The 23,700-nt window shown below is 43.1% G+C and overlaps 1 protein-coding gene across 2 annotated transcripts in view; it reads left to right on the top strand.

Annotated features, from left to right (window-relative positions):
• CPM (carboxypeptidase M) overlaps positions 1 to 23,700 on the top strand; it is a 61,310-nt gene that overhangs the window by 18,234 nt on the left and 19,376 nt on the right. For both annotated transcript variants that reach the window (XM_006205852.4, XM_072973048.1), the window contains exon 3: positions 19,120 to 19,217. In XM_006205852.4, coding sequence (XP_006205914.2) covers positions 19,120 to 19,217 — 98 coding nt within the window. The remainder of the gene's footprint in view (positions 1 to 19,119; positions 19,218 to 23,700) is intronic.

Genomic DNA, 23,700 nt, shown 5'->3' with positions numbered 1-23,700 from the left:
ATCATTCCTCACCACTGGGGTCCCACTTGCTAGAGGAGGAAAGCTGTTCCTTGTGTGCTAGAGATGGAGATAGGAGGGAATTAAGGAAGGAAAACAAAAATAACCTTTTCTGTTGGGTAAATTAACAGAAGCTCTGGCTGCCAAACAAGGAGGCTTGCTCCATGAGCAGTTCAAACAGTATTTCCTCTAAGGGACATATATAAGTTGGTGTTAAAGGTACCTGTGGTCTAGTGAGAAACTGTTCCCAATTTTGAAACTCCAGGGAAACAGTAAGCTAATGGAGTAGAGTATGCCCCGTATGAGACACCTCATTTCCAAGCATTTGAGCTCCAAAACGTCTTAGCCTCATAGGAATCATAGTGTGATCTTAGAGGTCATCAGTGACCAATGAGAAGTTTAACACTGTCCTCTCCTGCACTCACTCCTTTTATAGCTGCCTTTAAAGCAAGTTCTCACTTGGCAGTCATTTTTTAAAAACAGGCTTTTAAATTAGGTGGTAGGGTGACATTTGAGTGTTCTATCAAAGTAATCTTAATTTTTTAAATCTTGGTAAGAAAAGGATGTCGGTATCAGATATTGAAAGTGGGGAGTATCAGAATAGGGGGAAATTCCATATTTATATCCACACCTATAAATACACAGATATTTGTAAATAAGAAGACAGGTTAATAGTGGTTAAGAACACAGACCCTGTAGAATACAGGTGTCCTGGGTTCAAATCCTGGTTATGCTCTTCAGTAATTGTGACCTTGAACAAGTCTTTCTTACCCTCTGCATATTTATTCTTTTGTAGAATGGAAATAATACTATCTACCTCATGGGTTGTTGAGAGGGCGAATAAGTTAATAGATATTAAGTGCTCAGAATGTGATTGGCACATAATAGATACTATAGAAGTAGATGCTGCCATTGCTGTTGTATTAACTGGCAACTTGGAATCATGGCATTGACCCATGCTTGGGTGTTTAAAACACTTGATGCTACCTCTACCATGTACTGAGGGCATCTTTGGTGTCAAGCACTAGAGAAGGAGGTGTTTGTGCCTTAATCTCATTGAATCTTCACAACAGCCTAGAAGATAAATGTCAGTTGCCAGCTTTAGAGACTGAACTTGCCAGCGGTTAAGTAACTTGCCCAGGGCCACAAAACAAGTGGCTGGCACATTCAGACCAGAGCTCCCAGCTTGTAGAGCTTGGCTCTGGGCACACCTGCAGGTTTAGGCTGACCTCATTCCTGCCAGCACACCTTGTGACCTGGGCCATACAAGTTATAGCCTCTGGACTGGACCCTCCATTTTACAGAAGGGGAATATGAGACCACTGGGTTAAGTGAATTGCCAAAAATCACCCTCTAATTAGACTGTGAATTTCAGGTTGGGAAAGCAGGTCTAATACTAAGTCCGTGTCTCTACGTAGGGTCCAATTGCTTGTGGTATGTTTGACAAAAAAAGACTCAGGGTAAGTTGTCAGATACCAGGTGACTGATTCTGTTGGAATCGAGCATATGCAGGCTCAGATGCTGGATGACAGATCATTCTTGCTTTGATTGGCTTGTATTTATGTATTTGAGTGAACATAGGAAAACGAGGAGTTTTCCTTTTTCCACTTTTGCATTTGCTTTGGAAAAATCTCGTATCTCTTTAAGAGGTTTAAAATCATGTTTAATAATAATGTAGTAATCTTAGAAAAGACCCATCCAGATTTCTCCTTATCACCCTTTATCACTGGCCTTCAGCAGATGAGAGCTTTCTATCCTATAGAGAAACACATTTGCACAAAGTGTTTATGAGGGTGTAGATTGACGGCATTTATTTATAATAGCAAAACCCAAAAATGATAGTCATCTAATTAATGCCGTTGAATTGTATACTTAAAATGGTTAAAATGACAGATTTTATATTGTATGTTTTATCACAATCTTTAAAAATGAATAATGTAATATACCAAAACCATTGAATTATACACTTTAAGTGGGTGAATTGTGTAGTATGTGAGTTATAGCTCAATAAAGCTGTTCAGGATGAACCATACATGTATCAACAGGGAATTGATTCAGTTGTGCTATACCCAGTCAATGGAACATTGTACAACCTTTGTAAAAGAATGAGGTAGATTTTTGTTTTGACATAGGAAGATTCCAGAATATACGTGAAGGGAAAAATTCATATCCAGACTTCTTTCTATGCGTTTATATAGGGAACACGTGCACACGTCTATAGTATTGCTTTCTAAGTATTGTTGTGCCACTTGGCTTTTTCCATTTGTGTGTGTTGGGGGTTGGTACCTGTGGGCCTACTTCATTTTTTTTTTTTTAGATTTTTTTTAATGCTATTTTTCTTTGTCTCTTTTTAAATTTTTTGGGGGAGGAGTGATTCAGTTTATTTATTTATGTATTTAATGGAGGTCCTGGGGATTGAACCTTGGACCTTCTGCATGTGCTCTACCCTGATCTATACCCTCCCTCTATACCTCATTGTTTTAAACTGCTCCATACTAGTCCTGGTTTGATTGTACTATAGTTGATTTAATCATTTCTATATTAGTGAGTATTTCGGTCTCTATAACTTTCAGTTATTTCAGACAGTGCTGTGTGGTACCCTTGAACGCACACATGGGCTCAGTAATGTCCCAAGGTAGGCACTGCTAAGTCAAAAGTTACGTGTATTCTTGTACTTGGTAAATACTCGCAAATTGCCCTTCAAGAAGATGTAATATTATACTTCCAGCACCACACATATATGTACATCTCCCCACATCCTAACCAATACTTTAAGTTTCTTCCAATCCAATGGATAAGATGTGTCTCCATTCAAAATTGCCTTTTCATGATTGAAAATTAGAATGAGCATGTTTTCACATTTACTTCACATTAAATAAACATCGAGGTTCTGCTCTAGATACTGGACAGCAGTGAGCAAACACGAATTGCTGCCCCCGTGGAATTTGTGTTCGACGTTTACTGGCCATTTTTATTTCCTCATGCTTTTAGCCTGTTTCTGCTTATGTGTAGGCCTTCTTAGATATTCTGGATAGTCTTTTTTATATAGGTAGCAAATATTTTCACCCATTTCTGTGGCTTGTCTTTAAACATTGTTTTCAACATCTTTTACCTTACAGAAGTTTTAAATTTTTATGAGGCCATTCATCAATCTTTTCCTTGATGCTTTTATGTTTTATGTCTCATTTTAAAAAGCCTTCTTTACCCCCAAGGTCATAAACGTATTGTATACTTTTTCAGTATTTTTATAGTTTCATTTTTTACATTTAGCACCTGAATCCATCTGGAATCTATTTTGCTGAGCAGGGTGGTATGTGGATGGATTTCACATCCTACAGTATATATTTCGGGGGTGTTCAAATTTTTATTTAAGTATGTATGATTTTTGTCAGCAGAAAGAGTCATGAGGATTTTGAAAGGATACTTAGGGAGTGAGTGTCCAGAGGAGAAAAAGTGAAGTGATGGGAAAAGAAGGCTGTGGCCTGTGGAGTAAATTTGAGTCATCGTGGATCTAGATGGGGACAGGGACAGAAAGAGAATCCCTGGTTGACCCTGTGTCCTGGGAGCTACAGCAACTCAGGAAATACATGAAACATCTCAAACAAAATGTCAACTTCAGAATACAAGAACAAGAAAAAAGCCAGAGTGAATCAGAGGTTAGATTCTTTGGTATTTCTAGTAGTAATGTAGTAGAATTTGGTAATTCATCATTTGGGACAAAAATGAGTTTGGGATAATACCCTATTTAAAGATAATCCAACCCTGAATTAGTGATTGAGTTTGTTCCCATTAGTTCTGGCTACCTGGGGTTAATGAAAGTGGCATGTTGATTAGCACTTTTTTAGATTCAAGAAAGAGAATGTTGTGTAGCAGAAATACGGGTAACAAAGGAATGAACCATTGGTAGGTAATTCTTTCAAGGGGGCAGAGTGGGAACTAGGCGGAGCTCACCCACTCAAAACCACCCCAGTACCCTTCTTCCTTTGCCAGTGGACCCATATGAGCCTTTAGTGTCTCTGCTACACTGATGAGTTTAAAAATACCAATCCAGGGCAGGGGAGGGTATAGCTCAGTGGTAGAGTGTGTGCTTAGCATGCATGAGGTCGTGGGCTTAATTCTCCAGTACCTCCATTTAAAAAGAAACAAAAACCAATACGTCTATCAAATGCGTGTGTTTGTTTGCTATGTACCAGGCCCTGTTGTAGTGCATTTCGAATGCTAGATCGTTTACTCCTCATAACAAACCCAGAAGGTACAGACAGAAGCCTTATTTCACACATGAGGAAACTGAGGCTCCAGCGTTAAACAGGGGCTCAGCCTCACACAAGAAGCAGCGGAATCACAAGCTGGAGCTAGGTGTCAGGTTCCAGGTAGGCATAACCACTATGCTGATGCTGCCTCCACACTGGCTGTTTCAGCAGACTCCGTGGTCAGGAAACAGTTGCTATTCTCTGAGCCCCCATGAGGCAGAACTGAAAAACCAGTGTCAGGAAAAGATACTTGTAATGCCTCTGTGTTTATCAGATCACCCTGGAAGGAGCCTCTTTAAAGTAAAAAAACAGCTGGCCCATCTGCACTGCAGAGCAACCCTCTGACTGCAGTTGCAACGTGAGTTCCGTAGTTCCTGCAAAGTTTAGCCTGATGGTAAAACTAAGAAGCGTACCTTGAGATACCAACGTGGCATTATCCACGCAGGGATGGTATGGTGCATTCTGGGAGGAAGTGGTCCTCAGTCTGGCTCGCGTCACAGGATGGAATACAACTCAGCCCTGAGAATGAGTTACGTTCACATACAACAATATGAATGAATCCACAGTAGGGCATGGACAGTGCCTGGGAGTAGGGTGCGTCTAGGTGGTGGCCGAACATCTGTGTGTTCAGTTTATAAAATCCACGGTGAGCTGTACAATGTTTTGTATATGTATATTGTGTTTCCCTGAATTTTTTTTTTTGAGTGTATATTATAGCGAGCTGAAGTACTGTAAAAATGTAAACGCCTGAACTCACATCTAGAGACTCCCATCCTGGGAGGGACCCATGCGTTTGCAGTTTTGACAAACACCCCCGATAGTTCTGCTGCAGGTGGTCCAGAGAACTGCTTGTAAGAAGCACGTGATGCTGCCGACCTAGTCTGCTGTTGCCCTGCTCAACTCTGGCCATCAACAGGATGAACTGAGCAAAGAATGATTGGAGAATGACTGAAGTCACACTGTAGCACATTGGGCACCTACAGGTCTAGCCTGTGTGATTTCAAAACTTCACGAAAATGCAGAAACAACTGTATGAAATGCCTGCAACCCGATTTCTCTGAATCCTCTTCATGCATGCATGAGAAGTGTTTAAGACTTTCTGCATTTTAATGGAAAGTGAAGAAATTCCAGGCCTGGCTCTAGTCTACTAAAGTGTATCTCCACTGGATTGAAATCCTCCACACATGACTGTCACCATCCACACCCTTCACTATCTCTTCTTCCCCTTCCACCCAAATACAAATGCCATGGTTAGTACTGCTTCCTGCCCGTCCCGCTTTGCCAGCGGGCCTTTCTCATACCATTTCATGCCCACGTACATGTGTGTTAAGTGGAGAGGACAGGTTAAACAGCACTTTACCACTGGCCTCTAAGAGCACACCTAATTCTGAGGGATGGTTGGGATCGTCTCAAGATGTTGCCTATGAGTGATTCTGTGGCTGAGCGCTGCTGGCTTGTTGAGCAATGAAAAACCCTGGCCAGTCTTGTCACCCATCCTCTCATAAGCATCTGCCCCATCTATACCGCCCAACCATTTGGTGAAGCACGGTAAAGGGAAATAGGTGACAGGTTGAACAAGGTCCCTTTCTACAAACTTCTTACTCTTAGACGTAAGCAGAGGCACAGTGTCAGAAAGGATAAAGGCTGGCCACCGTGTGCTGCACATGATATGTGCAGAGCTGTGACTGTTCCCCAGATGTGAGATGAACCAGAGCTGCGATGACCCATTGTAGAAAGTGTCTATTACAGTCAAGAAGTCTCTGCAATGGCTCCTTATAACTATTTGGAATTTTCACTGAGGCTCTTGTGCCATGGCCCATGGAAAAGTAGGTACCTTTCAAGAAGCCTGACTTGCCTCAGAAATTTATGTCCATGAAATTGATTCTAGGCCTTTGGCCATGGCACCCAGCCCACTCTTGAGAACAGTTTACCAGTGAGCCGTGTGCTACGTGATCAAGCGGCCTCGTATCCTTGTGAGATTGGCCCGGCATAAATTGTTAATTAAATATATATAAACAACAAAGTTCAAGATAAGATGTGCTTTAGTGGGTGAGTAAGCTCAGGTGGCTCATTAACAGCTGCCCTTCCTCATGCTCCTTTAGAAATGGGCATTTCCCAACCAACATTTTAAGGTAGGAGTTGATCTGAGATGCAAGCTAGTTATGCAATTTGAAGCTGAAAAGTCGGGTCTGGATTTTCTAACCCTGAATGTTCAGTGGTGGTGGCCCATGCAATGCTCTGACAGAGAGTTCAGAGCCTGAACATTCAGCATTGCTCCCTTAGACGTCCTGGGCCTCAGCTGCGGTCATGAGTACAAGACGGCACTGCTCAAACTATTATCTTCCGCTTAGGAAGGACTTATGACCAGTCACTTGTACACACACAGCCAGCAAAACAGTTGGGAAACAGCGACTTCCAGAATAAATGCTAGTTTCTTTGTGTGTGCATCGATCTACTTTGTAGATAATGCTGACTGAACAGTAAGGAGTTAGCGTCTCAAAACTCTTCTAGACACAAAAGAAAAGCACGGGACATTCCCAAACCTTCTTCTCATTGATGAGTCTAATGCCGCTATTGGAGAAGTGACTTACTAAGAGTTGCTTTTTTTTTTTCCTTTTTTTTTAAATGAAGTATAGTCAGTTTACAATGTTGTGTCAATTTCTGATGTACAGCATAATGTTTCAGTCATACGTGTACATACATATAGTCCTTTTCAGTTGCTTTTTCAGTATTGGTTACTATAAGATATTGAATATAACTCCCTGTGCTATACAGTAGAAACTTACTGTTTACCTGTTTCATATATAGTAGTATCAGCAAATCTCAAACTCCCAATTTGTTGGGTAGGGAGAGGGGTGGGGAGATGAAGTTCTTGCTTTGTTTTGGGAGTTGAACGCCTCAAGTTCTTTGTCCTCAGAAAGATAAACTTCTGTTGCCTCTAAGATGGTAACAGAGGAAGTTCCATTAAGGAGCATAATGTGGAACAAACATTAATCTTAGAGTAAAACAAAAAACCAGTTCAAACCCCAGACTGTCAGAGCCTATTTCCTCATCTGTAAAATGAGGATAAGATACTTAACTTATCTATCTCATGGGGTTTCTGTTGGATTAAATGATGAGAGGGAGTGTGTGAAAGCACTTTGGAAATTATGTAAAATATCAATATTTAAGGCAAATATGATTTCCTGAAATCTTTGAGTTCTTCCTCAGGTTCCATGATTATGACCTCATTTAAATAGGAGCTACCCTCTCTGTAATCCTAATAATCATATTCTCAGTGCAACATTGGGAAAAACCCCAAATCAGTAGAAATTCCTACTAAAGCAGCTCACCCTATTAGGCCCCTCATTGAGTGACAGTAATGAGTCTACCGAAAGCATCATTACTGATTGTTTTGTAAGCTTGAGAAATCTGTTGATGATTTCTGAAGGTTGGGTGTTGCAATGATGTGGATGCCGGAGCACTGACTCTTGTACTGGTTTTCTTTTTTTCTTAAGTAAATATTTATATTTGTATTGACTTTACAATGAAGTTGACATGTTACTTTGTTGCAGAAATTAATTAGCACCAACTCATGGTTTAAATGCTCTAGAACTATAGTGTTAGCTATGCTCATAATTGTCTTGACTATATTAAAAATAAACAGAGCCAGAAACGTAAAGGAATCTCACATTCACCACTCCTTTGAAAGAGGTTGAAAGATATTATCACGTAGCTTAAGTTTGCTGACAACAGATATGTGCTGTGATTGTGTTAAAGGATAAATTGAAAGGATCCTTGGAAGCCACAAACTTTCTGAGTCGGTGTGCACAGGCTGGATGACACTCAGGCCTTCTCTCATCCTTTCCTTCTCAGCAGCCATGCCCTGTCCCTGCCTCACCCCTTCCTCTCTGTAATCTCTTCTGCCCAAAGCCCAGGCGAGAGGACTGACCACACTGAGGCAGAGAGAACAATTCAACCACTTACATTTCTTTTTGCCCTCATCCAAATCCCAATCTTGAGGAAGACATCAAAGTCAAGATTAAAACTGCCCAACACCCAAGCTTAACTGATTTCTTATTTTTTTTTCCTAGTGGAGGCACTGGGGATTGAACCCAGGACCTCGTGCATGCTAAGCATGCATACTCTACCATGAGCTATACGCTGACCCCCTGATTCCTTGTTTTCATCCTATGTTAATCACTTGGCCTTTGCTAAATTAATGACTCAGTGACCAGAAAGCTCAATGATCACATGAATCATATGATTTTAAAATATGTCTGTAGTTTTTTTTTCTGATTGTAGTAGAGGTTTAAAAATGTCCTTTACTGAACATTCACATTTGCGTCAAGATGATTTTTCTTTCTCATATATATGTCGATGTAATAGCTAATGTTTGGTTTTGCATAATTGACATAGTAACTTCTTAACCCCTTTTCCAGTGTAGTTCTGTGTTTTCATCAGAAAGAGGCAGCCTGTGAATTTCTCACCCTGGAGCTTCCTTTACCCTCTTCCCTCTGGCTTCACTTTTCAAGTGAACAACTCTGACCTCTCTTGACCCTTTTCAAACTGCAGAAGTCAGTGGATCAGACCATGATTTTTTTACCTTTTTAAAAACTCCCCCTCGCCCCACAGTTTATTTTGAAAATTTTGAAGTCTAGAGAAAATTGCAAAAATAGTAAAATAAATACTCACAGTCTTCATTTATTTATCCACTAGTTATTCATATTTTGCCACATTTGCTTTATCTCCCTCATGAGCTTTATTTATAGGTTTTGCTAAACTATAGAAATAATAAACAGCATGCTTATTTACAAAAACTTAAGCTTGCACCACCTAGAAATGACTTCTTGCTAACCACACACACCATTAAATTAAGAAAATCATAATTACTCAGTGAACAATATACTTCATTTTTCACACTCTCTAATGGTTTCAAGAATGCCTTTTATAACTTTTTCTTTCGCTCAGAGTCCAATCAAGGATTGAAAACACATTGCATACAGTGTTCTATCTCTTTAGTCTCGTAGCCTGAGACAGTCCCCCACTACCTTTTGTTGACATTGACCGACTCCTCTTGAACCAATTTCATGTCATTGACTGTTTCCTAATGAACCAGTTCCTTATTGACAAGCTGTCGGCTTGCCCTCCTACAGTGATGAGTTAGTCTCTCCACAGCAGGGCCAGACTGGAGGTCTTAACATGATTTCCAGCCTCACTCGCCTGGAGAGAGTTAAAGTTTGTACGATGGCTTCAATCACTTTGGCCACAGGCCCCGTGAGAACTCCTGCGCTGTGAAAGCCGTGTTTATGGTTCGGCACAGACAGCCCAGGTGACCGGCTTCCTGCCCTCCCTCGGCTCAGTGCCATCCCTAGTTGTTTTGCTCTGGGAGTTTTGAATGAGAGTCAGTCCTTGGACTTAAATTCACATGATGTCTGGTGGCTTGAATGTCCATGACAGTTTCTATGCTGTCAAAATCGATTCTGAAGGACATGTTCTCTCCAGGTAGCCCATTCCGCTCTATGAATCCACACTTCAATTTTTTTAAAGCTTCAGTCGGTTTTAGTTTATCTCAACTGATCTACAGATCTTCTGAAAGGTACATTTCTGCTGATGGTTGGCATGAATTTCTACCCAGATGTTAGGGACACTGTTTACCTTTGAAATTTTTCTTTCATCATCCTGCTGCTGGGCCTGTAGAGCCCAGATTGTCATTAGCCAGTTCTGTGCACTCAGGGCCCTCAAACAAACATGTGTGTGCCATGTTCCTGGCACTGTTGATAAGCTCGTGAGCATTAAACGAGCTGGAAACCCCATGAGGTGTGGGTACCATTAATCCTATGACAGATGAGAAAACGGATTCACTCAGAGAGAGTAAGCAATTTACCCAGTACCACATAGCTAGTGAGTGGCAGACCTGGAGTTTAAGCTCTGGCAATTTGATTGTAAAATCTGCACACGTCATGACATAAGGGGCCACTAAAGGGACACTGCATCTTTCAAGAACGCTCAGATGCTAAGGTTTTTTAAAACTTTTTAAATATTCTATTTTAATTTTTTTCAAGCTTCTTTTTTTGGGGGGGAGGGTAATTGGTTTATTCGTTTCTTTGTTTTAATGGAGGTACTGGGGATTGAACCCAGGACCTAGTGCATACCAATCATGCACTCTACCACTAAGCTACCACTGAGCTATACCCTCCCCACTCTGAGATACTGTTCTGAGGCATGTGTGATGCTGTAGAAATCTCAGTTTAGATGTCCTTACCAAACTGTTGATCCATTTGTGAGACTTAAATCTCATACTAATAACTCTAGTGAGAAGTCCACCATTGTTAAGCCCACAAATGCATCAAATGTCCTAGTTTTAAGTCAAGTTTAGACCTTGAAGGAACCTCATTTTGGCAACTTCAGGGCTTCTCCCAACTGTCCAGAGTTCGGCATCCTTCTTTCTGGAACCTGGCTTGCTTCACTTTCAAATGAAAGCCTTTTAGGTACAAACTCAGCAAGTAGGATGACTGAAAGAAAAGAGTCTTTATTTTCCAAAGTAGCTTATGAGGTGAGGAAACTAGTGAACTAATTGCCATTATCTCCTGCCACTAAAAGATGAGTTCTTAGGGTAGCAATAAATAGGCAGTGAGAACAAGCAGGCCTCCAACAAACTGGGGGTTGTTGTGGGGAGGTGGGGGGGTGCAAATGGATCTGAATTGACCCCATCATAAAACACAGCTCTGTGACACCTACAGAAACTTATAAGAAATAAAAACGGCAACTGGGGAGAAAGAACCAAAACACCAACACTGAACCAAGATGCCCCTGGCAAACCATAAATGAGAACCCACCAACGGTCAAGAAACAGATAGTGATAGCTGTCATTATTGATTTTTTAAAGTAATAGTTTTTTAAAAATCTCAAGTACTTGTTTGTACTTTATGATGATACTCAACTTGGCTGTTACTACTGAACTTGGTTACTGTTGCTTCAAAAAGACGACCTGATTTTGTTTGACCTCTCTTCCAAGGGCCCCAAAACGGAAGTTCTCAGCTTTTTATAGAATGAGACCTCAAGAGATTTTCACTTTGGGGATTTAAAAACAAATTTCTTGTCTCTGTATGAAAAAAAGACTAGAAGGGAACAGAGAAATTATGGTGGTTGGGACATAAGAATTATGGCTACTTTTAAAAACTCAATTTAAAAAAAAACTTCTCTTATAGCTTAAAATTTTTTAACATTTGAGGAAGTAGAAGAGATTTCTCAGCTTCTGACCTGGGAAAAGAGTGGGAGGAGTAGAGAAGGTAGGGTTGGAAGAGGAGGAAGGCAAAGAATTTCCTGCCATTTTCTTGTTTTGGTTGATGGTTGGTGATTAATGAGACTCTGCTTCTCTGGGAGTTGTGACTAGTCTTGGAATCAAAAAAGAAGAAGAAAAGAAAATGTCTTACAATTCAGTGCATCTTCATATTTTTCCTTTTCTTTTTTCAATTGAAAAAGCTAATACTAGATGTAAAATAGATAAACAGCAAGGTCCTACTATATAGCCCTGGGAACTATATTCAGTATCTTGTAATAGCCTATAATGAAAAAAAATATGAAAAGGAATATATATATATATGTATAACTGAATCACTGTGCTGCATACCGGGAATTAACACAACACTGTAAACCAGCTATACTTAAATAAAAAAAGAAAAGAAAAAGAAAAAGTTAATATCCCCAAGAAATCAGAAGAATCCCTGATATAGAAATTGAAACCCCCAAACCTCCCCACTGACCTGTTCAGGAAGCAAAGAGATAGAACCTAACATCTACATTTCTCAGTTATTATTTCAGAACATTAGTCCCATGGGGACAAGTGTGTAAGCAAATGAAATCCCATCTCCCCACGATGATGGAAGAGTCTAACTGGAACTCAGGTATTTTGTTTGGATCTCAGCACTCTCTTGTATGGAAATACCCCTAAGAAGGTCTAAATATCCTGGAACTGATCTAGAAACTTGGATCTTTTTCAGAGCCCACCTTGGATAGCTTTAGCTGCAGATCTTCCTTCCTAGTCCTGGACTAGGGTGACCTTGGCTCCAACTAGACTTCCTTCCTTGGTCATTTACCCAACCATCCATTCATTCAGCAATCACTTATCTGTCATCTACGAGGTACGTGCCAAGCACTACACTAGATGCTGCAAACACAGGCATACACAGTCCCTTGTCTGCAGGAAAACCTGTGATTTTAGTAAGTGTTAGGAGAGGGCTTGCAGAAATACTATAGGAGAAGTTCAAAAAGTAGAGCAACTCAGGCTCTCAGTAAAATACAGGATCAAGAGAGAAAGGTAAGAAAGGTGATGGATAGGGGCAGGTCAGCTTGTGGTTGAGCCTTGAAAGGCAAGAGGAAGTGAGCCACTTTGATGAGATAGATAAGACTGTCCATGGGAGAGAAAGAGCATGCACATATAAGTACTGAAGCAGGTGTTGGCTCCTTTTGGAATTACAGCTAATTGAGAATGCCTAGAGCCCAGTGTGTGATTGTGGCTGGAGGCTGGAGGCAGCCAGGGGGACAGTCCATGAGAGGTCAGGGTGCCATTCTGAGGGGCTTAGGTTCTACCTGGATGTCATGGGAGAGAAAGGGACCCATCCATCACAGAATAAGCAGTGGAGCCATGCAGTCTGATTGACATTTGATGAACCCCCCCCCGCCAAATAACGGAAAGTTTACCAAACATTGTTTTTCTTTTGGCCTTGGCTTTTTCAAATGGTGAAAGTGGTGTCAGAAATAAAAAGCTGGTGTTTTGGGGGGCAATCTAATCAGTTAGTGTTATACATTTGTTTCAGCTGACCTAATGTGAGGCTCAGGATAGGCATTCAGGATCTATTTGTTGAATGAATAAATGAGAAAGTGAAGAGTTGAGCCGTTGTACAGGATGGTAGCTAACACAGTGAAGATGTACCTGATTTTAAGCTCCTATAAGGATTTGCAAACAGGTCTGGTCACCGTGGGAAGCTGCATGCAAGCCACCAGGGCTGCAGCTGCAGGACACAATGCTGGTGGCTGCTCTCAGCTTGGTCTCAGAGCTGAGGTTTGGCCAAAACCTTTGCTGTCTGGTTGCTGGTTCCTGTTATCAAGCAGGCTTGTGTTCCAGCAGGTCCTGGCCTACCGTTTTGTCCACGGCTGTATTTCATAGCATCCTGAGAGGGCCTCTGGTCACCTTGCTTGAGACTGCCCCTCTTTACTTAGCACATGGCAAGTATGTAGGCCCTTTTTTCTCTACTCATGCCCACCTTTGCACTACTAGAATTCAAGGCATTATCTCAGCTCTGGAGTCACCTCTACCCACCTACAGCTACTGTTCGATGATGCATGCAGATATAATGAGACAACCCACGAAAGAATGCCAAGAAATCAGCTTTGCCAGTGATGTCTTGCTACCCCATTCCTTTTTAATACAATATTTTCAGTGCATTTTAATACTGATGTGTTGGCTGTCTACCCCCAATCAGTAGATACTGAGTGTGCGTATCAGCTTCTGGTGCTATAGAAACAAAACTGTACAACATGTTTCACAGTTGATAATTTGGATTGAGAAGATAGTTAAACAATGCTCCTATGTGAATGAGGCTTATGTATAATTTGTGCCAGATCAGTAGTTTGTTGTTGTTTTTTATTGAAATATAGTTGATTTAGTGTTGTGTTAGTGTACAGCATAGTGATTCAGTAATACATACATGTAGATATATTCTTTCTCAGATTCTTTTCCACTGTGGTTTATTATAAGATATTGAGTAAAGTTCCCTGTGCTGTACAATAGGAGCTTATTGTATCTATTTTATACATAGCTTGGATCGGCTAATCCCAAAGTCCATTTTATCACTCCCCACACTTTCCCCTTTGGTAACCATAAGTTTTCTATGTCTGTGAGTCTGTTTATGTTTTGTAAACAAATTCATCTGTGTCTTTTTTATTTCTAACTTTTTGTTGACGTGTAGTTGATTTACAATGTTATTTTCAGGTGTACAGCAAAATGATTCACTTACACATATGTACACGTTTTTTTCTTTTCAGATTCTTTCTACTATATGTTGTTCTAAGAAATTGAATATAGTTCCCTGTGCTATTCAGTAGGCCCTTGTTGTTTATCTGTTTTATGTATAGTTATGTGTATCTGTTAATCTCCAATCCCTAATTTGCCCCTCCCCTTCCGTTCCCCTTTGGTAACCATAGTTTGTTTTCTATGTCTGTGAATCTGTGTTTGGTTTGTAAATAGAATTTGTATCATTTCTTTTTAGATTCCACATGTAAGTGATAGCATATGATAATTTGTCTTTGTCTAACTTACTTCACTTAGTATGATAATCTCTAGATCCACCCATGTTGCTGCAAATGGCATTATTGCATTCTTTTTTATGGCTGAGTGGTATTCCATTTTATGTATATATGACAACTTCTTTATCTGGTCATTTGTTGATGGACATTTAGGTTGCCCAGATGAGTAGTTCTAAAGCAGAGGTTCTAAACTTCCCTCACCTCTGAGTCACCTCCACACAATCTTAGTGTTCTGGGAACTTCTGTCTCAACAAACACCAGTGTCAGTAATATGAACAATGAGCATTCACTGAGGGGGAAGATAATTTGGGTTTGGGCTGGTTACAGAGGGCACATGAGACAGCACAGACTAGACTAGACTGCAGAAATGAAAGACCTCCAAATCTCACTGGTTTATAACAGCAAAAGAGAAGCTTCTATTTACTCACATTATCTGTCCATTGTTGTTGGTGGCTCTGTTCCCTGGCATCTTTCCTCCAGGACCCATGCTGACAGAGCAGCTCTATCAAAACATTGCCTGAGCTGTGACGGGGAAAATGAGATGGCAAACCATGTGTTGGCTCCTAAAGTTTCTTCCTAGAGATGACATCTGTCATTTCTACCCACATTTTATTGGCCAGAACAAGTCATGTGACCACACCTGACTTCAACAGGGTACTGAATGATGCACCACCCGTGATACAGAGGCTTTTGCTAAGAAGGTGACCTAAACCCTGGTGGATGGCCCAGTTTATAAGGCAGATCCAGTTGGGGAGAAGGCCGTGACGGCTCAGGCAATGCTGACAACATTGCTGAGGAAACAGGACTCTTCCACGTGAAACCCTTGGAAAACGGGCTGAAAGGCAGGCTGTTGGTTGGTTGGCTGGTTGTTTCATTGAGATGTAACTGACCAGGATGTTTCTGAATGGCAATGCTTGTGGTGTCATTTTATAGAAATATTCTAAAAAAGGAGAAATCAGGAGAGTCAGAGTAGCTTGGAGAAACTTTTTATAGTTAAACACATAGGATTTGAAAAGGCAGAAACACTGGTTAGGTGGTAATCAAAAGCTGAGGTTGACAGTTATGTCTCTGGTTAACATAAAATGGGTAATGAAATAATTACAACCTATAAATGGAGCCAGTTTACAAGCAGTGGCCTTCCAAACATAGGTTTAGTTTGGTTTGTTTATTTTAGTGGGAGTAGTTAATGATCAAAGGGGTCCCAGATGATGGTGTGATTGGGGACCGCTGACCTATACAAGTGATCTGGTCCCACAAGGTCCATACAATCTGCCAAAGGACTTCTACACAGTTTCCTACTGGGAGACACGGCAAAGAGCTGAAATGTTATTATTAAACCCATGGGCGCCTGATTCATTGTCATCTGACAGGAAATTGTGATATTAAACAAATACATTCCCACTGGTGAGGGCGGTGAGGGGTCCTTTCATTTTGGTTTGGTTTTGGTTTGTTTTTACCCAAATACGCTTAATCTCCCTAATGTTCCATCCAACCTCAATACACCTGCACTTCTCTTGAGAAACAAACAAACAAAAAAGGCAGAAAATCCACTGATGCATTTTAGGCTGAGGACACCACCAGTCAAGATGAGGCTGAGTCAATGGTGCAGAGAGGAGCCTGGCGCCAGTCAGAGCACTTGTGTTAGCAGATAGTGGGTGATGCAGGTGGAGGTCAGGTGGTGGTGGGACCCTGAACATGGAGGGAGGAATCTGGGTCAGATGTGCCAGTGGTTACCAAGAAAAAGTAATCCTAGAGATGCACCAATTACTTTTGGAAATACCACAGTAGGTATTTATCCAACACCTACTATGCACCAGGCACTGTTAGGTGCTGAGAATATAACAGTGAACAAAACAGGCAAATGGATCAAGATGGTAAACACATAGGCAGTGCTCTTTTGTGTTACGTTCTGGTTGAGATAGATGTCACACAAGTAAATGATTAAACCTGAAATCTCAAAGAGTGAAAAATGTGTAAAGAAAAGTTACACAGAATTAGAACTTGAGCAGGGGATAGATGATGGCAGTGGTGCAGCCATGGGGTGGGGCGGGGAAGACAACAGGTCACTGGTGAAGACTGATGACAGTGACGTGGTCCCGGGAAACAGCCAGCCCTTCCCCCGACAGTGGCAGGATTGGCACCCTCAGCTGATTGAAGCTCCCTTGTCCAGGCCTGGCCCATCAGTATAAGAAGCCAGGAATGCTGGCTCTAAGGTAGGTGGCCATTGGGATCTACTGCTGGTGGACCAGTTGGAAAAGTGCAGACGGACATATTTCCCAGATCCAGAGCACACAGGCTTGACACCCACGCAGAAGCTCTGGTGACCACTGAGTCCTACAGCCTTCTCTGGGGCCAGACTCACCCTCAACCAGCAGGCGGCCCCACTTTGGACCCCACAGCAAGATCTCTGTGCAGTGGGAAATTCCCTTGCAGCTGATTTTGGCGTTGAGCACCTTTCTCTCAGTCCTGGGATGCCTCCTGGGTCCCCGTTATCCCTGGATCAAACTGAGCTACAAAACTCAGGACCCTGGGCTGAAGTTGGAATTGCCTGAAGCAAAAGAAACAGCCCAGGCCCAAGGTTGCTTCCAGCAGAATAGGGCACTTGCTCTTTCCACAGTAGCAACAGGACCCCTAGGATGTCTGATTCCTTCCTCTACCCCTGAACCCCTTGTTGACAGGCTCCTCTGTTCACAAACAAGGTCAGGAATTTGGTCAGGTAGCTGACGTGGGGGCGGGAATCGCGTCTGTCCAAGCATGGGTTCTCAGCTTAACAAGAGCAGAAACGGACAGACTAGATGTGCATGTTGGCTGGCCAGACCCCCAATTTAGTGGAGGAGCCATAGTGAATGCTGGACCGTTAGCTGTGAAGGGAGGGTGTGTGTGTGAATTTTATGTCCCAGAGACAGGGTATGTGCAGAACAGATGGGTTTTGTCCAGTCTCTCCTAATGTTGCTCCTCCACCCACTCTACTTTTTTTAGCCTAGTCTTTGTTGACTAGTAGACAAACTTATTGCAGTTAAAACACCTGGCAGACAGATCTCTGAAGTACGGCCAGTTCCAGATTTCCCAACTTTGGGACAAAGTCACCAAGGCTTGGCTGTAGTCTTTGAATAGAGAGCAGCCTGGGGACAAACCAGTCCACCAGTTTGCAAACCAATTTCAGATTTGCTTCCAGAGGGAGGAAATAACAGCTGTAACTCCTCAAACCATCCTTATGGTGTCCTTTCAGCCTCCTCCTTCCATTTCCAGTTCCCCCAAGGGGGGGAAGCAAAAATCCCAACACCAGAAATGGCACATGGCAAGCTTGGGGCCCGGGCTCATGTTTCCTTGGTATTCTCCATCCCTTAGGGGCCTGGAGCAGTGCAGCATATGGTTAAGGATGAAGCAGACACTGGATAGACCACCTTTGTTACTGTGGTGCTTAAACTTTAGTGTGCAGGAGAACCCCTGGAGAGCTTAAGACACAGACTGCTGGTCCTCACCCCCCCGAGTCTCTGACTCAGTGGAGCCTGAGAGCCTGCATTTCTAACAAGTTCCCAGGTGACCCTGATGGGGCCACACTTTGAGAACCACTGTGTTGTGAGCTCACCTGAGCTTGTGTCCCCCTGTGTGAAAGGATAACACTTGTACCCACCGCTGACGGTCGTCAGGGTGGTGAGTATACGTAACTGTGAGTGCTGCTACTGTGCAGGCGTGGCCAGTCTGGGAACTTTGGCCCCGTTTTGTTTGTTGTTGCTTGTGTCGGTTTTGTTTTTGTCACGGGCCACTTATCAGGGACCTGTTCCTCCACTCCCGAGCCCGGGAATATGCGACTTGGGAGGCTGAGTGTTTAACCTGACTGAAGTAATGTGCTGTTTTCAACTCTCCAGGGGACAGGACTTGACGTAGGGCTTTGTGTGCTGTGTGGTAAGCTCTGTGTGCGTGTGGGTAACGAGGGAGACTGAAGGTTGGGTGTCAGACCTTTGGATTATTCTTCGGGAAAGCGGGAGGAGCTCGCCAGCCTTACGGCTGCCTTGCCAGTAGCGCTGTTCTTCCCATATCTGTGTGAGGACATGAACTCAGTGCATCGAGCAAGCTCTCCCAAGCTTTGACTTAGGTCAAAAGGGAATTGTAAGGACACACAGAGAAATACACAAGTCTGGGAAACAGCTGATGCATCACTCTGGAGACCAGAGCCTCGTGGGTGGGACATGCATGTGACATGCCTCATCGTCACTGCAGCTCTGCTCCTGGGACCGGGCCACCCACGCAGTGTCTGCTTCTCTCTGGGCTTGTCCTGCTGGAACTCTGGGAGTAGAGAGAGGCTGATGGGTTGTTACTTCAGCACCCAATACAGAATGTCTTCAGTTTTAAGGCTTCAATTTTGAAAAGTCACATTCTAGAAGTTAAATATTTGTGCTAAATTGCAAGGGTCTTGGCTGGCAGTAAACTAAAAGAACGGAGGTGTTGGTCCCGTGAACTGAGGTTGTCCTGAAACGTTTCTCAGTTGGGAGAAGCATGTCATTTTTTCACTATCCTCACGCTCCCAGAGTTCACTTGTCATTTTAAAAGACAACTCATTTCTCTATTTTTCTTCCCGGTAAAGGCAGAAACCTGTGGGTTCTTGTTGTGGGACGCTCTCCAAAGGAACACAGAATTGGGATTCCGGAATTCAAATACGTGGCAAATATGCACGGAGATGAGGTATGTACATGGCTTGAACATCTGACGTGTCACCAGAGACACGTCCCCTCTGGTGTCTTGCGGTCTGTGTAAATGCTAAGGAAGCGGCACATTGTAGCAAAGAATCTAGAAAGGTCTTCCAGTGAGGCCGTCTGAGGGAATGGAAGGACCATCACAGCTATTTGGTTGTTTCCCTGTGCGGGTAACCTGAGCTCGTTTTGTTGGGGGGCTTGAGGAACAAGGGCGCCCCAGCTCTGAACCTCCAGCCAAATCCCTGAAGTCCTGCCTGGGTTAGTTCTTCCCACCTCCTGGTCAGCACCGAGGTGACCCAGCAAAGGAGCAGTATTAAACTTGACCCCCAGATAATCAGAGGATTCCAACCAGCTCTCCAAACTCTTAATACCTGGCTTTTTGGATACTTTGGTCACTTTCTTTTAATCTAATACTCAATGTTTTCAATGCTTTCAATTTAGACAGTCAAGCTTAGAGTTCTGTCATACCCACCATTCAACACAGTCTTAAATTCCATCGTAACGTCTTGTCTCTTTTCCATCTAATCGGGGATAAACTCTATTTTTGTTTTGTTTACAGTATTTTTTATTTTGCAAAATACCCTTTTACCACTTCTGCCTGCCCAGCCCTTCCTGCCGGGTGTTTGAAGATGCTCGCCTCTGTTTCTCACTTCACTTCCTCAGAGTATTGTAAGAACGTGACAGCGGCAGTTTTTTCTGTTCGCTGGGACTCCGTACATCTGGACAACCAGTGGGGGCGGGGAGGAGGTAGTCCCCTGTCTTCACAGTGAAAAATATTGACAGAAGAAGATGTAACACCTTATAAAACACACTTAACTTTAAGGAGTGCCAGCGTGAATGCCTATTCCAATAAGTATAACCCGCTGACTTGTGAAAACACTTCTGAGTGTGCAAGTGTGGGTGGCGGGCACTACTCAGACGCTGAGCCTGTCCTGCCTTCACCGTCCCCAAACCCAGGCTCTGCAGGAGCAGGAGCCACCCCGTGTGACACACATTCTGCCCTTCCCAGGCACGCTGCTCAACCTGTCCTGCTGAGAGGGGGCGCTTCTTGCCGCTGGAGCACAGGTGCCAACACTTGCCTCCAAGAGAGTGGTTGGTCTTTGAACCTGATTTCTGGGTGGATGGAAGTTCAATCCTCCTGTTACACTTTTTTTTTAACATAAAAGCCTCTGATCTGAAAGACTTAATATTGCTGGGAATCTGACCAAAGTTGTTTTTAATAAAACAACTGTTCATTACAGACAGCAGCCTCGGCTTCCTTTCCCTTTAGCTTATCTAGTCAGTTGATCAAGGTCCCAAGGAATCCATTTTTACTGAATTCCTGGCGTTTTGGAGGTAGCAACCTGCTGCTCAGAAATTAATCCTCTGAGCGGAAACTTCCAAAGATAAAGAAGAGCCCTTCACCTCACTCACCCCTGAGTTTGCTCGCACTTTCCCAAATTTTTGACATCTTGCCCTCCAGGTAGTTACTGTATCCCATCAAATCAGGGCTCTCTGGTTCACTTTGATTCTTTGAGGATGGCTAAGGACTGAGATTATGGAGGGGGAGAAGGTCCCAGTGAGTCTGGGGAGTGAGGACCTGAAGTCCTGTTGCCCTCTGTATGTTCCAGCTGGTAGCAGCGTCTGGTGGCTCTGGGGGCCACTGAGAAACTTACTGTCCTGACTGTGAGATCTCGTATATTCTGCCCTCCTGGTGCCACCAGCAGCCGGGGAAAGTGATGGCTTGATGGCCTTATAAGGGTCACTTGGATTAGAGGGTCTAACCGCCTTCCTCATCCTTCTCCCAGATCTTCTGGAACTGAAAGAGCATTTTCAATAACCCAGTATTAAAAAGCAACAGAGGTAACATTTGGGGCAGTGGTTCTTAACCTTCTTCGGTTAGATTCTGGCACAGACTTTAAATACTGATCTCAGGGCCCATGGATCTTCTAGGAGTTTGTGGACCTTGTGCAGAGAATCCCCCAGGGGTTATATGTGTACTGAATAGCGTGGTGGACAGAACTGACCCCAAGTATTTTTACAATGTTTCTGCTTTTCCCGGGACCCCACCTCAGAGAGAGAGAGGGAGTGTGTGTGTGTGTCCCACATGTGGCCCCGTGGCTAAATGACAGTGAGCACCAGCACCACCAGGAAGCCCCCACTCTGTTGATCACACACACCACTTCCCTCCCCAGATTCTCACCTTCCTTCATTATGCCTTCTTTTAGAATCAGATCTTTGTTAAATTAAAAATAACCTGTTATCGTTACAAAATCAACATATGTACATCTTAGAAGAAATACAGATAAATAAAAAAAGAGAACATCGCACACTGACCTATAAATTAGGACTATTAATTCCTCATCATTGATCCTTCCTGACATTTGCCTGTGCGTGTGTTTGTGTGCACTTTCACCAAATGAGCTATGCCGATTTGCCACTTGTCGCACTTGTTCAGGTAATACTCTTACATGTCAGTAAATGTTTACCTATCTTTATCTTACATCCCACGTTCTGCTTTCTCCAGTCGTCCTCAAAATGTCCCCCGCATTATCCAGTCAGGATCCCTCCAAGATCGCGCATCGTACGTAGTTGGTATGTCCCTTGTATCACTTTCAATCTTGCCATTAAGAACCTTTTCATGACGCTAGGCTTAATGAAGAGAACTTGATCCATTGTGTGTCCTGCAGAATGTCCCACAATCTGGATTTTTTTGTTTCCTTCCTTATAATATCATCAAATTTGTGCCTCTAGTCCCTCTGTTTACTTCAAACTGGAAGTTAGATCTAAAGGTTGATGGGATTCAGGCCACAGTGCATGTCTGGAACAGTGAAGTTGAGTGGACGTGGCTGCTGCTGAGGGTTCAGGCTCATTAGCATGGCTGCACTCAGGAATGCATAGAGCACACCACGCGTAGCCAGATCAACTTCAAACAGCCCATTTGCAGGTGAGAATTGTTACAAAGGAAGTGAATTCAAACCTCTTGTTTTGTATGACACTCTTCTTGTCATCAGTTGCTTTGCAGGGCGTGGGCTCACGTCCTCAGGATGCCACGTTGATCGGGCATCTCGGTTCCCTTGTTACAGTGCTTGACAAGAAGGGAGTAACAGTAACCAACATTCAGTGAGCGTGGACTATGCTGAGTGCTTTGTGGGCATCACTTGTTTTGCTCACTTCTGCAGAAGGCATGTTTGTTAGTGCATTTACCAAGAAGGGAACCCAGGTTTTCATTTGGTCCTTGGGGCCTGAGCTCTGAGCTTTGCCCAGCTTTGGCTCTGCCACCTTGACGCCCTCCACTGCCTTTGGAAAGTTCTGTTTTTCAGTGTTTTCCTTCTTATATATAGGCCTATGATCTATCTCAAATTAATTCTGGTTTGGATGGATACCCATCTGCTCCAGCCCCTTGTGATGAGGCTCATTCAGCATGTGAAGGAGTAGCGACTCTTAGAGTAAGACTAGGGTGAATGTCTCCACCTCCCCGACCTGTCCCTTTCTCGTGCCTGCTGCCCGCCTCCCCTCCTTGATTGCTGGGAAATCACACTGGGCAGCTGACAGACGGCGACCTGCCACCTTTGATAAGCCTTTGTCACCTGCTGTTCATGCTTTTTCAGAACGAGGGAGACGTATTTCTGAGGTTCTAATCTTTCTCATTTTAGTAAGACCCACAGGTGGTGTTCTTGTTTGTACACACATCAGCATGTCAGATCGTGGAAGCCCCGGCTGTAGGTTTGTTTTCCACAGGCTTCTCATTGGTGGTGCTGGCACACCTGAGTCTAATCATTGCTCTTCTTCTGCAGGGATGGGCGGGGCTCTCTTCCCAGCCCTTACGCCACAAACATCCACGTTGTTTGCGAGAAGGGTTTGTGTCCGCCTCGCCCTCTGCCCCCACCTCATTCTGCTACTGGCTGGCTTTGTAGTAAACTGTAACCCGTCATCTAAAATCAGCCCTGCCGAACTCTGGGACCACATCCTGAACCTGGACACAGCTAATACCCTCAGCCTAAACATGGGTACAGGAGAGAAACCTGGAAAATTACTCCTTGCTCCTTCCTCAAGCCCTCCTGTTCTTTGGTGTCCATCTACTGTCCTGTGTTTTCAAAATTTTTGGAGGGAAAAAAATTCTTACACTCAGGCAATCTCTAGATTGTTAAAACATCTATAATCCCTCTCTGATGGGAATACTGAAGTGAGGCATGACTGTGAGCTTGGAAATTTGGGTGCCTAGAGTTTTAAGCTAATCCAGTAACAGGCAAAGTGCAGGTCTGGATGTCGGGTGCACAAAATTCCCTTGACCGCAGGGCCTGTGGTCTCTAAGAGGTATGGGAGTAGGTACTCAGTATGTGTCTGTTAAGCTTAACTGAATTGCCAATTCTGATTCCTTTTTTTTTCCTAGAGATTTTTTTTAAGCTTCTGTTTCTTAAATAGCAATGAATTATTTTTACTCTGAGGGTTTATTTGGGTATAGAGTTTTGAAATACCCATATCACACTTAG

This window comes from Vicugna pacos, chromosome 12 (genome assembly GCF_048564905.1).
Source record: "Vicugna pacos chromosome 12, VicPac4, whole genome shotgun sequence".
Lineage (NCBI taxonomy): Eukaryota > Metazoa > Chordata > Mammalia > Artiodactyla > Camelidae > Vicugna > Vicugna pacos.
This window is presented reverse-complemented; position numbering and strand designations above follow the sequence as displayed.